At 45.5% G+C, this 16,890-nt stretch overlaps 1 protein-coding gene across 1 annotated transcript in view; it reads left to right on the forward strand.

Annotated features, from left to right (window-relative positions):
• The window catches only part of LOC116956804 (beta-arrestin-1-like), a 48,924-nt gene that overhangs the window by 13,070 nt on the left and 18,964 nt on the right, over positions 1-16,890 (forward strand). Inside the window, exons 3-5 of the mRNA XM_076054731.1 lie at positions 11,298-11,328; positions 13,140-13,200; positions 14,259-14,303. Of these exons, the coding sequence (XP_075910846.1) occupies positions 11,298-11,328; positions 13,140-13,200; positions 14,259-14,303 (137 nt within the window). The remainder of the gene's footprint in view (positions 1-11,297; positions 11,329-13,139; positions 13,201-14,258; positions 14,304-16,890) is intronic.

The raw sequence follows: 16,890 nt of genomic DNA on the forward strand, positions 1-16,890 counted from the left end.
TCTCTCTCTCTCTCATCTATAGATCTCTACCCCTCTCTCTCATCTATAGATTTCTACCTCTCTCTCTCATCTATAGATCTCTACCCCTCTCTCTCTCTCTCATCTATAGATCTCTACCCCTCTCTCTCTCTCTCATCTATAGATCTCTACCTCTCTCTCTCGTCTATAGATCTCTACCCCTCTCTCTCTCATCTATAGATCTCTACCCCTCTCTCTCTCGTCTATAGATCTCTACCCCTCTCTCTCTCATCTATAGATCTCTCTCTCTCTCATCTATAGATCTCTACCCCTCTCTCTCTCTCATCTATAGATCTCTACCTCTCTCATCTATAGATCTCTACCTCTCTCTCATCTATAGATCTCTACCTCTCTCTCTCATCTATAGATCTCTACCTCTCTCTCTCTCTCATCTATAGATCTCTACCCCTCTCTCTCTCATTTATAGATCTCTACCCCTCTCTCTCTCTCTCGTCTATAGATCTCTACCCCTCTCTCTCTCATCTATAGATCTCTACCCCTCTATCTCTCATCTATAGATCTCTACCCCTCTCTCTCTCTCATCTATAGATCTCTACCCCTCTCTCTCTCTCATCTATAGATCTCTCTCTCTCCCTCATCTATAGATCTCTACCCCTCTCTCTCTCTCATCTATAGATCTCTCCCTCATCTATAGATCTCTACCCCTCTCTCTCTCATTTATAGATCTCTACCCCTCTCTCTCTCATCTATAGATCTCTACCCCTCTCTCTCTCATCTCTAGATCTCTACCCCTCTCTCTCTCTCATCTATAGATCTCTACCCCTCTCTCTCATTTATAGATCTCTACCTCTCTCTCTCATCTATAGATCTCTACCCCTCTCTCTCTCTCATTTATAGATCTCTACCTCTCTCTCTCTCATCTATAGATCTCTACCTCTCTCTCTCTCTCTCATCTATAGATCTCTACCCCTCTCTCTCTCTCATCTATAGATCTCTACCCCTCTCTCATCTATAGATCTCTACCCCTGTCTCTCTCTCATCTATAGATCTCTACCCCTCTCTCTCTCATCTATAGATCTCTACCTCTCTCTCATCTATAGATCTCTACCCCTCTCTCTCTCTCTCATTTATAGATCTTTACCCCTCTCTCTCTCTCATCTATAGATCTCTACCCCTCTCTCTCTCATTTATAGATCTTTACCCCTCTCTCTCTCTCATCTATAGATCTCTACCCCTCTCTCTCTCTCATCTATAGATCTCTACCCCTCTCTCTCTCTCATTTATAGATCTCTACACCTCTCTCTCTCATCTCTAGATCTCTACCCCTCTCTCTCTCTCATCTATAGATCTCTAACCCTCTCTCTCTCTCTCATCTATAGATCTCTACCCCTCTCTCTCTCATCTATAGATCTCTAACTCTCTCTCTCTCATCTATAGATCTCTCTCTCTCTCATCTATAGATCTCTACCCCTCTCTCTCTCATCTATAGATCTCTACCCCTCTCTCTCTCTCATCTATAGATCTCTACCCCTCTCTCTCTGATCTATAGATCTCTACCTCTCTCTCTCTCATCTATAGATCTCTAACCCTCTCTCTCTCTCATCTATAGATCTCTACCCCTCTCTCTCATCTATAGATCTCTACCCCTCTCTCGCACTCATCTATAGATCTCTACCTCTCTCTCATCTATAGATCTCTACCCCTCTCTCTCTCATCTATTGATCTCTACCCCTCTCTCTCTCATCTATAGATCTCTACCTCTCTCTCTCTCATCTATAGATCTCTACCCCTCTCTCTCATCTATAGATCTCTACCTCTCTCTCATCTATAGATCTCTACCCCTCTCTCTCTCATCTATAGATCTCTACCCCTCTCTCTCTCTCATCTATAGATCTCTACCTCTCTCTCTGTCATCTATAGATCTCTACCCCTCGCTCTCTCTCATCTATAGATCTCTACCCCTCTCTCTCATCTATAGATCTCTACCTCTCTCTCTCTCATCTACAGATCTCTACCCCTCTCTCTATCTCATCTATAGATCTCTACCCCTCTCTCGCTCTCATCTATAGATCTCTACCTCTCTCTCTCTCATCTATAGATCTCTACCCCTCTCTCTCTCATCTATAGATCTCTACCCCTCTCTCTATCTCATCTATAGATCTCTACCCCTCTCTCGCTCTCATCTATAGATCTCTCTCTCATCTATAGATCTCTACCTCGCTCTCTCATCTATAGATCTCTACCTCTCTCTCTCTCATCTATAGATCTCTACCTCTCTCTCTCTCATCTATAGATCTCTACCCCTCTCTCTCTCTCATCTATAGATCTCTACCTCTCTCTCTCTCATCTATAGATCTCTACCTCTCTCTCTCATCTATAGATCTCTAACCCTCTCTCTCTCATCTATAGATCTCTACCCCTCTCTCTCATCTATAGATCTCTACCCCTCTCTCTCATCTATAGATCTCTACCCCTCTCTCGCTCTCATCTATAGATCTCTACCTCTCTCTCTCATCTATAGATCTCTACCCCTCTCTCTATCTCATCTATAGATCTCTACCCCTCTCTCGCTCTCATCTATAGATCTCTACCTCTCTCTCTCTCATCTATAGATCTCTACCCCTCTCTCTCTCATCTATATATCTCTACCTCTCTCTCTCTCATCTATAGATCTCTACCTCTCTCTCTCTCTCTCATCTATAGATCTCTACCCCTCTCTCTCTCATCTATAGATCTCTACCCCTCTCTCTCATCTATAGATCTCTACCTCTCTCTCTCTCATCTATAGATCTCTACTACTCTCTCTCTCATCTATAGATCTCTACCTCTCTCTCTCTCTCTTATCTATAGATCTATACCCCTCTCTCTCTCCTTTATAGATCTCTACCTCTCTCTCATCTATAGATCTTTACCTCTCTCTCTCTCTCATTTATAGATCTCTACCCCTCTCTCTCATCTATAGATCTCTACCCCTCTCTCTCATCTATAGATCTCTACCTCTCTCTCATCTATAGATCTCTATCCCTCTCTCTCTCTCTCATCTATAGATCTCTACCTCTCTCTCATCTATAGATTTCTACCTCTCTCTCTCATCTATAGATCTCTACCCCTCTCTCTCTCTCTCATCTATAGATCTCTACCCCTCTCTCTCTCTCATCTATAGATCTCTACCTCTCTCTCTCGTCTATAGATCTCTACCCCTCTCTCTCTCATCTATAGATCTCTACCCCTCTCTTTCTCTCTCATCTATAGATCTCTACCCCTCTCTCTCTCTCATCTATAGATCTCTACCCCTCTCTCTCTCCACCTCTCTCTCATTTATAGATCGATACCCCTCTCTCTCTCTCTCATTTATAGATCGATATCCCTCTCTCTCTCTCATCTATAGATCTCTACCCATCTCTCTCTCTCATCTATAGATCTCTACCCCTCTCTCATCTATAGATCTCTACCCCTCTCTCTCTCATCTATAGATCTCTACCCCTCTCTCTCTCATCTATAGATCTCTACCTCTCTCTCTCTCATCTATAGATCTATACCTCTCTCTCTCATCTATAGATCTCTACCCCTCTCTCTCTCTCATCTATAGATCTCTACCTCTCTCTCTCATCTATAGATCTCTACCCTCTCTCTCTCTCATCTATAGATCTCTACCTCTCTCTCTCTCTCATCTATAGATCTCTACCCCTCTCTCTCTCATCTATAGATCTCTACCTCTCTCTCTCATCTATAGATCTCTACCCCTCTCTCTCTCATCTATAGATCTCTACCCCTTTCTCTCTCATCTATAGATCTCTACCTCTCTCTCTCATCTATAGATCTCTAACCCTCTCTCTCTCATCTATAGATCTCTACCCCTCTCTCTCATCTATAGATCTCTACCCCTCTCTCTCTCATCTATAGATCTCTACCCCTCTCTCGCTCTCATCTATAGATCTCTACCTCTCTCTCTCATCTATAGATCTCTACCCCTCTCTCTATCTCATCTATAGATCTCTACCCCTCTCTCGCTCTCATCTATAGATCTCTACCTCTCTCTCTCTCATCTATAGATCTCTACCCCTCTCTCTCTCATCTATATATCTCTACCTCTCTCTCTCTCTCATCTATAGATCTCTACCTCTCTCTCTCTCATCTATAGATCTCTATCCCTCTCTCTCTCATCTATAGATCTCTACCCCTCTCTCTCATCTATAGATCTCTACCTCTCTCTCTCTCATCTATAGATCTCTACTACTCTCTCTCTCATCTATAGATCTCTACCTCTCTCTCTCTCTTATCTATAGATCTCTACCCCTCTCTCTCTCCTTTATAGATCTCTACCTCTCTCTCATCTATAGATCTTTACCTCTCTCTCTCTCTCATTTATAGATCTCTACCCCTCTCTCTCTCATCTATAGATCTCTACCCCTCTCTCTCATCTATAGATCTCTACCTCTCTCTCATCTATAGATCTCTACCCCTCTCTCTCTCTCTCATCTATAGATCTCTACCCCTCTCTCTCATCTATAGATTTCTACCTCTCTCTCTCATCTATAGATCTCTACCCCTCTCTCTCTCTCTCATCTATAGATCTCTACCCCTCTCTCTCTCTCTCATCTATAGATCTCTACCTCTCTCTCTCGTCTATAGATCTCTACCCCTCTCTCTCTCATCTATAGATCTCTACCCCTCTCTCTCTCGTCTATAGATCTCTACCCCTCTCTCTCTCATCTATAGATCTCTCACTCTCTCATCTATAGATCTCTACCCCTCTCTCTCTCTCATCTATAGATCTCTACCTCTCTCATCTATAGATCTCTACCTCTCTCTCATCTATAGATCTCTACCTCTCTCTCTCATCTATAGATCTCTACCTCTCTCTCTCTCATCTATAGATCTCTACCCCTCTCTCTCTCATTTATAGATCTCTACCCCTCTCTCTCTCTCTCGTCTATAGATCTCTACCCCTCTCTCTCTCATCTATAGATCTCTACCCCTCTCTCTCTCATCTATAGATCTCTACCCCTCTCTCTCTCTCTCATCTATAGATCTCTACCCCTCTCTCTCTCTCATCTATAGATCTCTCTCTCTCCCTCATCTATAGATCTCTACCCCTCTCTCTCTCTCATCTATAGATCTCTCTCTCTCCCTCATCTATAGATCTCTACCCCTCTCTCTCTCATTTATAGATCTCTACCCCTCTCTCTCTCATCTATAGATCTCTACCCCTCTCTCTCTCATCTCTAGATCTCTACCCCTCTCTCTCTCTCATCTATAGATCTCTACCCCTCTCTCTCATTTATAGATCTCTACCTCTCTCTCTCATCTATAGATCTCTACCCCTCTCTCTCTCTCATTTATAGATCTCTACCTCTCTCTCTCTCATCTATAGATCTCTACCTCTCTCTCTCTCTCTCATCTATAGATCTCTACCCCTCTCTCTCTCTCATCTATAGATCTCTACCCCTCTCTCATCTATAGATCTCTACCCCTGTCTCTCTCTCATCTATAGATCTCTACCCCTCTCTCTCTCATCTATAGATCTCTACCTCTCTCTCATCTATAGATCTCTACCCCTCTCTCTCTCTCTCATTTATAGATCTTTACCCCTCTCTCTCTCTCTCATCTATAGATCTCTACCCCTCTCTCTCTCATTTATAGATCTTTACCCCTCTCTCTCTCTCATCTATAGATCTCTACCCCTCTCTCTCTCATCTATAGATCTCTACCCCTCTCTCTCTCTCATTTATAGATCTCTACACCTCTCTCTCTCATCTCTAGATCTCTACCCCTCTCTCTCTCTCTCATCTATAGATCTCTAACCCTCTCTCTCTCTCTCATCTATAGATCTCTACCCCTCTCTCTCATCTATAGATCTCTAACTCTCTCTCTCTCATCTATAGATCTCTCTCTCTCTCTCATCTATAGATCTCTACCCCTCTCTCTCATCTATAGATCTCTACCCCTCTCTCTCTCATCTATAGATCTCTACCCCTCTCTCTCTCTCATCTATAGATCTCTACCCCTCTCTCTCTGATCTATAGATCTCTACCTCTCTCTCTCTCATCTATAGATCTCTAACCCTCTCTCTCTCTCATCTATAGATCTCTACCCCTCTCTCTCATCTATAGATCTCTACCCCTCTCTCGCTCTCATCTATAGATCTCTACCTCTCTCTCATCTATAGATCTCTACCCCTCTCTCTCTCATCTATTGATCTCTACCCCTCTCTCTCTCATCTATAGATCTCTACCTCTCTCTCTCTCATCTATAGATCTCTACCCCTCTCTCTCATCTATAGATCTCTACCTCTCTCTCATCTATAGATCTCTACCCCTCTCTCTCTCATCTATAGATCTCTACCCCTCTCTCTCTCTCATCTATAGATATCTACCTCTCTCTCTGTCATCTATAGATCTCTACCCCTCTCTCTCTCTCATCTATAGATCTCTACCCCTCTCTCTCATCTATAGATCTCTACCTCTCTCTCTCTCATCTACAGATCTCTACCCCTCTCTCTATCTCATCTATAGATCTCTACCCCTCTCTCGCTCTCATCTATAGATCTCTACCTCTCTCTCTCTCATCTATAGATCTCTACCCCTCTCTCTCTCATCTATAGATCTCTACCCCTCTCTCTATCTCATCTATAGATCTCTACCCCTCTCTCGCTCTCATCTATAGATCTCTCTCTCATCTATAGATCTCTACCTCGCTCTCTCATCTATAGATCTCTACCTCTCTCTCTCTCATCTATAGATCTCTACCTCTCTCTCTCTCATCTATAGATCTCTACCCCTCTCTCTCTCTCATCTATAGATCTCTACCTCTCTCTCTCATCTATAGATCTCTACCCCTCTCGCTATCTCATCTATAGATCTATACCCCTCTCTCTCTCTCATCTATAGATCTCTACCCCTCTCTCTCATCTAAAGATCTCTACCTCTCTCTCTCATCCATAGATCTCTACCTCTCTCTCTCTCTCATCTAAAGATCTCTACCCCTTTCTCTCTCATCTATAGATCTCTACCCCTCTCTCTCATCTATAGATCTCTACCTCTCTCTCATCTATAGATCTCTACCTATCTCTCTCATCTATAGATCTCTACCTCTCTCTATCTCATCTATAGATCTCTACCTCTCTCTCTCTCATCTATAGATATCTACCTCTCTCTCTCTCATCTATAGATCTCTACCTCTCTCTCTCATCTATAGATCTCTACCCCTCTCTCTCTCATCTATAGATCTCTACCCCTCTCTCGCTCTCATCTATAGATCTCTACCTCTCTCTCTCTCATCTATAGATCTCTACCCCTCTTTCTCATCTATAGATCTCTACCCCTCTCTCTCTCTCATCTATAGATCTCTACCTCTCTCTCTCATCTATAGATCTCTACCTCTCTCTCTCATCTATAGATCTCTAACCCTCTCTCTCTCATCTATAGATCTCTACCCCTCTCTCTCTCATCTATAGATCTCTACCTCTCTCTCTCTCATCTATAGATCTCTACCCCTCTCTCTCTCATCTATAGATCTCTACCCCTCTCTCGCTCTCATCTATAGATCTCTACCTCTCTCTCTCTCATCTATAGATCTCTACCCCTCTCTCTCATCTATAGATCTCTACCCCTCTCTCTCTCATCTATAGATCTCTACCCCTCTCTCTCTCTCATCTATAGATCTCTACCCCTTTCTCGCTCTCATCTATAGATCTCTACCCCTCTCTCTCTCATCTATAGATCTCTACCCCTCTCTCTATCTCATCTATAGATCTCTACCCCTCTCTCGCTCTCATCTATAGATCTCTACCCCTCTCTCTCTCATCTATAGATCTCTACCCCTCTCTCTCTCATCTATAGATCTCTACCTCTCTCTCTCATCTATAGATCTCTACCTCTCTCTCTCTCATCTAAAGATCTCTACCCCTCTCTCTCTCATCTATAGCTCTCTACCTCTCTCTCATCTATAGATCTCTACCTCTCTCTCATCTATAGATCTCTACCTATCTCTCATCTATAGATCTCTACCTCTCTCTCTCTCTATCTCATCTATAGATCTCTACCTCTCTCTCATCTATAGATATCTACCTCTCTCTCTCATCTATAGATCTCTACCTCTCTCTCTCATCTATAGATCTCTACCCCTCTCTCTCTCATCTATAGATCTCTACCCCTCTCTCGCCCTCATCTATAGATCTCTACCTCTCTCTCTCTCATCTATAGATCTCTACCCCTCTCTCTCTCTCATCTATAGATCTCTACCTCATTCTCATCTATAGATCTCTACCTCTCTCTCTCATCTATAGATCTCTACCTCTCTCTCATCTTTAGATCTCTACCTCTCTCTCTCTCTCTCATCTGTAGATCTCTACCTCTCTCTCTCATCTATAGATCTCTACCTCTCGCTCATCTATAGATCTCTACCTCTCTCTCTATCTCATCTATAGATCTCTACCCCTCTCTCTCTCTCATCTATAGATCTCTACCCCTCTCTCTCATCTAAAGATCTCTACCTCTCTCTCTCATCTATAGATCTCTATTTCTCTCTCTCTCTCATCTAAAGATCTCTACCCCTTTCTCTCTCATCTATAGATCTCTACCCCTCTCTCTCATCTATAGATCTCTACCTCTCTCTCATCTATAGATCTCTACCTATCTCTCTCATCTATAGATCTCTACCTCTCTCTATCTCATCTATAGATCTCTACCTCTCTCTCTCATCTATAGATATCTACCTCTCTCTCTCTCTCATCTATAGATCTCTACCTCTCTCTCTCATCTATAGATCTCTACCCCTCTCTCTCTCATCTATAGATCTCTACCCCTCTCTCGCTCTCATCTATAGATCTCTACCTCTCTCTCTCTCATCTATAGATCTCTACCCCTCTTTCTCATCTATAGATCTCTACCCCTCTCTCTCTCTCATCTATAGATCTCTACCTCTCTCTCTCATCTATAGATATCTACCTCTCTCTCTCATCTATAGATCTCTAACCCTCTCTCTCTCATCTATAGATCTCTACCCCTCTCTCTCTCATCTATAGATCTCTACCTCTCTCTCTCTCATCTATAGATCTCTACTCCTCTCTCTCTCATCTATAGATCTCTACCCCTCTCTCTCTCATCTATAGATCTCTACCTCATTCTCATCTATAGATCTCTACCTCTCTCTCTCATCTATAGATCTCTACCTCTCTCTCATCTTTAGATCTCTACCTCTCTCTCTCTCTCTCTCATCTGTAGATCTCTACCTCTCTCTCTCATCTATAGATCTCTACCTCTCGCTCATCTATAGATCTCTACCTCTCTCTCTATCTCATCTATAGATCTCTACCCCTCTCTCTCTCTCATCTATAGATCTCTACCCCTCTCTCTCATCTAAAGATCTCTACCTCTCTCTCTCATCTATAGATCTCTACTTCTCTCTCTCTCTCATCTAAAGATCTCTACCCCTTTCTCTCTCATCTATAGATCTCTACCCCTCTCTCTCATCTATAGATCTCTACCTCTCTCTCATCTATAGATCTCTACCTATCTCTCTCATCTATAGATCTCTACCTCTCTCTATCTCATCTATAGATCTCTACCTCTCTCTCTCATCTATAGATATCTACCTCTCTCTCTCTCTCATCTATAGATCTCTACCTCTCTCTCTCATCTATAGATCTCTACCCCTCTCTCTCTCATCTATAGATCTCTACCCCTCTCTCGCTCTCATCTATAGATCTCTACCTCTCTCTCTCTCATCTATAGATCTCTACCCCTCTTTCTCATCTATAGATCTCTACCCCTCTCTCTCTCTCATCTATAGATCTCTACCTCTCTCTCTCATCTATAGATATCTACCTCTCTCTCTCATCTATAGATCTCTAACCCTCTCTCTCTCATCTATAGATCTCTACCCCTCTCTCTCTCATCTATAGATCTCTACCTCTCTCTCTCTCATCTATAGATCTCTACTCCTCTCTCTCTCATCTATAGATCTCTACCCCTCTCTCGCTCTCATCTATAGATCTCTACCTCTCTCTCTCTCATCTATAGATCTCTACCCCTCTCTCTCATCTATAGATCTCTACCCCTCTCTCTCTCATCTATAGATCTCTACCCCTCTCTCTCTCATCTATAGATCTCTACCCCTCTCTCTCTCATCTATAGATCTCTACCCCTTTCTCGCTCTCATCTATAGATCTCTACCCCTCTCTCTATCTCATCTATAGATCTCTACCCCTCTCTCGCTCTCATCTATAGATCTCTACCCCTCTCTCTCTCATCTATAGATCTCTACCCCTCTCTCTCTCATCTATAGATCTCTACCTCTCTCTCTCATCTATAGATCTCTACCTCTCTCTCTCTCATCTAAAGATCTCTACCCCTCTCTCTCTCATCTATAGCTCTCTACCTCTCTCTCATCTATAGATCTCTACCTCTCTCTCATCTATAGATCTCTACCTATCTCTCTCATGTATAGATCTCTACCTCTCTCTCTCTCTATCTCATCTATAGATCTCTACCTCTCTCTCTCTCATCTATAGATATCTACCTCTCTCTCTCTCATCTATAGATCTCTACCTCTCTCTCTCATCTATAGATCTCTACCCCTCTCTCTCTCATCTATAGATCTCTACCCCTCTCTCGCCCTCATCTATAGATCTCTACCTCTCTCTCTCTCATCTATAGATCTCTACCCCTCTCTCTCATCTATAGATCTCTACCCCTCTCTCTCTCTCTCATCTGTAGATCTCTACCTCTCTCTCTCATCTATAGATCTCTACCTCTCGCTCATCTATAGATCTATACCTCTCTCTCTCTCTCATCTATAGATCTCTACCCCTCTCTCTCTCTCATCTATAGATCTCTACCTCTCTCTCTCATCTATAGATCTCTACCCCTTTCTCTCATCTATAGATCTCTACCCCTCTCTCTCTCTCATCTATAGATCTCTACCCCTCTCTCTCTCTCATCTATAGATCTCTACCCCTGTCTCTCTCATCTATAGATCTCTACCCCTCTCTCTCTCATCTATAGATCTCTACCTCTCTCTCTCTCATCTATAGAGCTCTACCTCTCTCTCTCATCTATAGATCTCTATCTCTCTCTCATCTATAGATCTCTACCCCTCTCTCTCATCTATAGATCTCTACCCCTCTCTCTCTCTCTCATCTATAGATCTCTACCTCTCGCTCATCTATAGATCTCTACCTTTCTCGATGAATGCATTGCCTCCGTAGAGTACGTCTGCGGCTCAGTTGAACGCACCACACCTACAACCAACTCAAGCTTCCAGCACGTCAAGTGGCTCCTTTTAAAGGTTCCTCATCGGTGTTGTCTCGTTTGCAGTGTCTTCAAGAAAACCAGCTCCAATGGGAAGGTAAGAGTGGGCGGGTGGGCGAGTGATTGGTAAGGTGACTAAACACTGGGTGTTTGAACACGACGGAACCCGATTTGAAATCGCGAAATCTCTGCAACCACTGACCGTCCATGAATGAAATTCTTACCACTTGAGAGGGTGGGGCGTAGAGAGGGCGGGGCATGGAGATGGCGAGGCATAGAGAGGGCGGGGCATAGAGAGGGCGGGGCATAGAGAAGGCGGGGTATAGAGAGGGCAGGGTATAGAGAGGGCGGGGTATAGAGAGGGCGGGGCATAGAGAGGGCGGGGCATAGAGAAGGCGGGGTATAGAGAGGGTGGGGTATAGAGAGGGCGGGGCATAGAGAAGGTGGGGCATAGAGACGGCGGGGCATACAGAGGGCGGGGCATACAGAGGGCGGGGCATAGAGGAGGCGGGGTATAGAGAGGGCGGGGCATACAGAGGGCGGGGCATAGATATGGTGGGGCATACAGAGGGCGGGGCATAGAGGGGGCGGGGCACAGAGTTTCAAATGATTACCGCGAGATGCCTCTCACAGCGCACAAACAGCCCCTAGCCTCAGTCGTTCGCTAGACAACACCGCCTCAACGTTGGGCAGGTGGCCACGGGACGCCCTTGGCCCCCAAGATCACCCCCCAGACATCGCCACACCCTGCCAAAGACCCGTGGTGTTTTTGTGCCACCATTTAGCGGCTAATCTGGATGACCTCGCAAACAGAATTACGACAGCGGTGACTTCAGTGGAAGAGAAAACACTTTGAGAGGCGTTTCGGGACGAATTCAACTATCGTCTCGATGTTGTCCGCACAGCGGGTGTGGAGGGCGCGTAGAGCATTTATAAAATGGTCAAATATACTGCTTTGAAATTGGGTCCATTATTTTAAACACCCTGTATATAGGTGAGTGAGTAGATGCGTGAGGGGTTTGTGCTAGAGAGTGAGTGAGTGGGTGAGTGAGTGAGTGGGTGAGTGAGTGAGTGGGTGAGTGAGTGGGTGGGTGAGTGTGTGGGTGAGTGAGTGGGTGGGTGAGTGTGTGGGTGAGTGAGTGGGTGAGTGAGTGGGTGAGTGAGTGAGTGGGTAGATGGGTGAGTGAGTGAGTGAGCGGGTGAGTGAGTGAGTGGGTAGATGAGTGATTGGGTGAGTGTGTGAGTGAGTGGATGAGTGAGTGAGTAGGTGAGTGAGTGGATGAGTGAGTGGGTGAGTGGGTGAGTGATTGGGTGAGTGAGTGTGTGAGTGAGTGGATGAGTGAGTGAGTGAGTAGGTGAGTGAGTGGATGAGTGAATGGGTGAGTGAGTAGATGAGTGAGTGAGTGGATGAGTGAGTGAATGAGTGAGTGGATGAGTGAGTGGGTGAGTGAGTAGATGAGTGAGTGAGTGGATGAGTGAGTGGATGAGTGAGTGGGTGAGTGAGTGGATGAGTGAGTGGATGAGTGAGTGGATGAGTGAGTGGGTGAGTGAGTAGATGAGTGAGTGAGTAGATGAGTGAGTGAGTGGATGAGTGAGTGGATGAGTGAGTGGGTGAGTGAGTGGATGAGTGAGTGGATGAGTGAGTGGATGAGTGGATGAGTGAGTGGGTGAGTGAGTAGATGAGTGAGTGAGTGGATGAGTGAGTGGATGAGTGAGTGAGTGGATGAGTGAGTGGATGAGTGAGTGGGTGAGTGAGTGAGTGGATGAGTGATTGGATGAGTGAGTGGATGAGTGAGTGGATGGGTGAGTGAGCGAGTCAATGCTCACCACTGGTGGTGCTGTGTACCTGACTGTGCTCCGTTGGACTCCACGTGGTGGACTCCGTGGTGGACTCCGTGGTGGACTCAGGTGACAGTCTACATGGCAAAACGAGACTTTATCGACCATCTGGACCACGTGGATCCTGTTGGTAAGTAATCATCAGCAGCATCATCTGCATCATCATCAGCATCATAATCAGCATCATCATCAGCATCATCAGTGGCATCAACATGAGCATTGCCATCATCATCAGGAGCATCATCATTATCAGCAGTAGCATACAAATCCGCTTCGTCTGGCACCTGCTGGGTCTGTCACGTGACCTCCTCCTGCACCTAGCCTGGCACAGTAGGGGGGTACAGCTGGTGGTGCATCTACCGGTCATCTCGTTCAGTCAACCCATGGCACCTGCTGGGTCTGTCACGTGACCTCCTCCTGCACCTAGCCTGGCACAGTAGGGGGTTACAGCTGGTCGTGAATCTACCGGTCATCTCTGTCAGCCGACCCGTGGCACCTGCTGGGTCTGTCACGTGACCTCCTCCTGCACCTAGCCTGGCACAGTAGGGGGGTTACAGCTGGTGGTGAATCTACCGGTCATCTCGGTCAGCTGACCCGTGGCACCTGCTGGGTCTGTCACGTGACCTCCTCCTGCCAGCGGCGAGCCTTCGACACTTCACGTGGCAGCCTCAAATTGGTGCACCTAGCCTGGCACGGGCGCCGTTGTGACGTCACCGCCACTTAGTGGCGAATGGCGGGTGTTTGCATCGGAGTGGGGAGCGGTGGGTGTAGTGGTTAGCGCTACGCCGTGCTACGAACCCGTAGACCCGGGTTCAATTCCCGCTGACGACCTAAAAACCGGTGACGATTATCTGAACCGGTCGTGGGCCTCCCCTAGGTCGACTCAGCCTCAATCGAGTAGCTGGTGTAGCGGTGTGTAGTGAACATCGCCACTGGGGGGAGACAAAGGCGGCCGGGCGTGGTGCTGGTAGCCACCCACCCCCTCGTGTGTCACAGTGCCGGTAGCCTTCACAGGTGCTGCTCGCTAACAGCACTTGCCCCTACAGCCTGTTAGAGGCTACACGGGGGACCTTTGTCTGTGTCTACCTTCACAGGTGCTGCTGCTACTCGCTACTCACAGCACTTGCCCCTACAGCCTGTTAGAGGCTACACGGGTCACCTTTGTCTGTGTCTCTGTGTGTCTCACAGACGGTGTCGTCTATGTCGATCCGGCGTACATCAAAGGCCGCAAAGGTAACGGGACAAAGGGGGGGGGGGCCGGGGGGGGCCGGGGGGGGGCCGGGGGGCGGGGTTTGGTTTGAAATAATGGGGCCGTCCATAAATGACGTCACTTTCAACTATTGTCACATTGTAGTTGCGTGTTTAATGTGGCGCTGCTGCACTCTGACGGTGCAGGAGAAAACATTTATCTTTAAAAAAAAAAGTCTATTTAATTAAGTAGAACGTGTTGCGCCTTTATTTATTTATAAAGTTGCGCGTTTTGATGTGACGTCACAACTCTCAAACCCCGCCCCTCCTCCTCCACGTCAGACCCCCTAGGTGCGTGACGTCATTTATGTACGGCACCAAAATTTTAAAAAATAAAAACATGAACGTGCCACTGTGACTGTTGCCCAGAGTGGTGGTTGTTGTTGTTGTTGTTATTGGCGTTGTTGTTGTTGTCCTTGCTATTGCCGGCGGCTGTTGCCGTGCCCCTTGCAGTGTTCGTGTCCCTGATTGGCTACTGACGTGGTCATTGTCGTGGTTATTGTCGTGGTCATTGTCGTGGTTATTGTCGTGGTCATTGTCGTGGTTATTGTTGTGGTCATTGTCGTGGTTATTGTCGTGGTCATTGTCGTGGTTATTGTCGTGGTCATTGTCGTGGTTATTGTCGTGGTCATTGTCGTGGTCATTGTCGTGGTTATTGTCGTGGTCATTGTCGTGGTCATTGTCGTGGTTATTGTCGTGGTTATTGTTGTGGTTATTGTCGTGGTCATTGTTGTGGTTATTGTTGTGGTCATTGTCGTGGTCATTGTCGTGGTTATTGTCGTGGTCATTGTCGTGGTCATTGTCGTGGTCATTGTCGTGGTTATTGTTGTGGTCATTGTCGTGGTTATTGTCGTGGTTATTGTTGTGGTTATTGTCGTGGCCATTGTCGTGGTTATTGTCATGGTTATTGTCGTGGTTATTGTTGTGGTTATTGTCGTGGTTATTGTCGTGGTCATTGTCGTGGTTATTGTTGTGGTTATTGTCGTGGCCATTGTCGTGGTTATTGTCGTGGTTATTGTCGTGGTCATTGTTGTGGTTATTTTTGTGGTTATTGTCGTGGTCATTGTCGTGGTTATTGTCGTGGTCATTGTTGTGGTCATTGTTGTGGTTATTGTCGTGGCCATTGTCGTGGTCATTGTCGTGGTTATTGTCGTGGTCATTGTTGTGGTTATTGTCGTGGTTATTGTCGTGGTCATTGTCGTGGTCATTGTCGTGGTTATTGTCGTGGTCATTGTCGTGGTTATTGTCGTGGTCATTGTCGTGGTTATTGTTGTGGTCATTGTCGTGGTCATTGTCGTGGTTATTGTCGTGGTTATTGTTGTGGTCATTGTTGTGGTTATTGTTGTGGTTATTGTTGTGGTTATTGTTGTGGTTATTGTCGTGGTCATTGTTGTGGTTATTGTTGTGGTCATTGTCGTGGTCATTGTCGTGGTTATTGTCGTGGTCATTGTCGTGGTCATTGTCGTGGTCATTGTCGTGGTTATTGTTGTGGTCATTGTCGTGGTTATTGTCGTGGTTATTGTTGTGGTTATTGTCGTGGCCATTGTCGTGGTTATTGTCATGGTTATTGTCGTGGTTATTGTTGTGGTTATTGTCGTGGTTATTGTCGTGGTCATTGTCGTGGTTATTGTTGTGGTTATTGTCGTGGCCATTGTCGTGGTTATTGTCGTGGTTATTGTCGTGGTCATTGTTGTGGTTATTTTTGTGGTTATTGTCGTGGTCATTGTCGTGGTTATTGTCGTGGTCATTGTCGTGGTCATTGTCGTGGTTATTGTCGTGGTTATTGTCGTGGTTATTGTCGTGGTCATTGTCGTGGTTATTGTCGTGGTCATTGTTGTGGTTATTGTCATGGTTATTGTCGTGGTTATTGTCATGGTTATTGTCGTGGTCATTGTCGTGGTTATTGTCGTGGTCATTGTCGTGGTTATTGTCGTGGTTATTGTCGTGGTCATTGTCGTGGTCATTGTCGTGGTTATTGTCGTGGTCATTGTTGTGGTTATTGTCGTGGTTATTGTCGTGGTTATTGTCATGGTTATTGTCGTGGTCATTGTCGTGGTTATTGTCGTGGTCATTGTCGTGGTCATTGTCGTGGTTATTGTCGTGGTTATTGTTGTGGTCATTGTCGTGGTTATTGTCGTGGTCATTGTCGTGGTTATTGTCGTGGTTATTGTCGTGGTCATTGTTGTGGTTATTGTCGTGGTTATTGTTGTGGTCATTGTCGTGGTCATTGTCGTGGTTATTGTCGTGGTTATTGTTGTGGTTATTGTTGTGGTCATTGTTGTGGTTTTTGTCGTGGTCATTGTCGTGGTTATTGTCGTGGTCATTGTCGTGGTCATTGTCGTGGTTATTGTCGTGGTCATTGTCGTGGTTATTGTTGTGGTTATTGTTGTGGTCATTGTCGTGGTCATTATCGTGGTTATTGTCGTGGTCATTGTCGTGGTTATTGTCGTGGTCATTGTTGTGGTTATTGTCGTGGTCATTGTCGTGGTTATTGTCGTGGTCATTGTCGTGGTTATTGTCGTGGTCGTTGTTGTGGTTATTGTCGTGGTCATTGTCGTGGTCATTGTCGTGG

This window comes from Petromyzon marinus, chromosome 67 (genome assembly GCF_048934315.1).
Source record: "Petromyzon marinus isolate PM22_M1 ecotype Great Lakes invasive population chromosome 67, UKy_Petmar_22M1.pri1.0, whole genome shotgun sequence".
NCBI classification, from domain to species: Eukaryota; Metazoa; Chordata; class Hyperoartia; order Petromyzontiformes; family Petromyzontidae; genus Petromyzon; species Petromyzon marinus.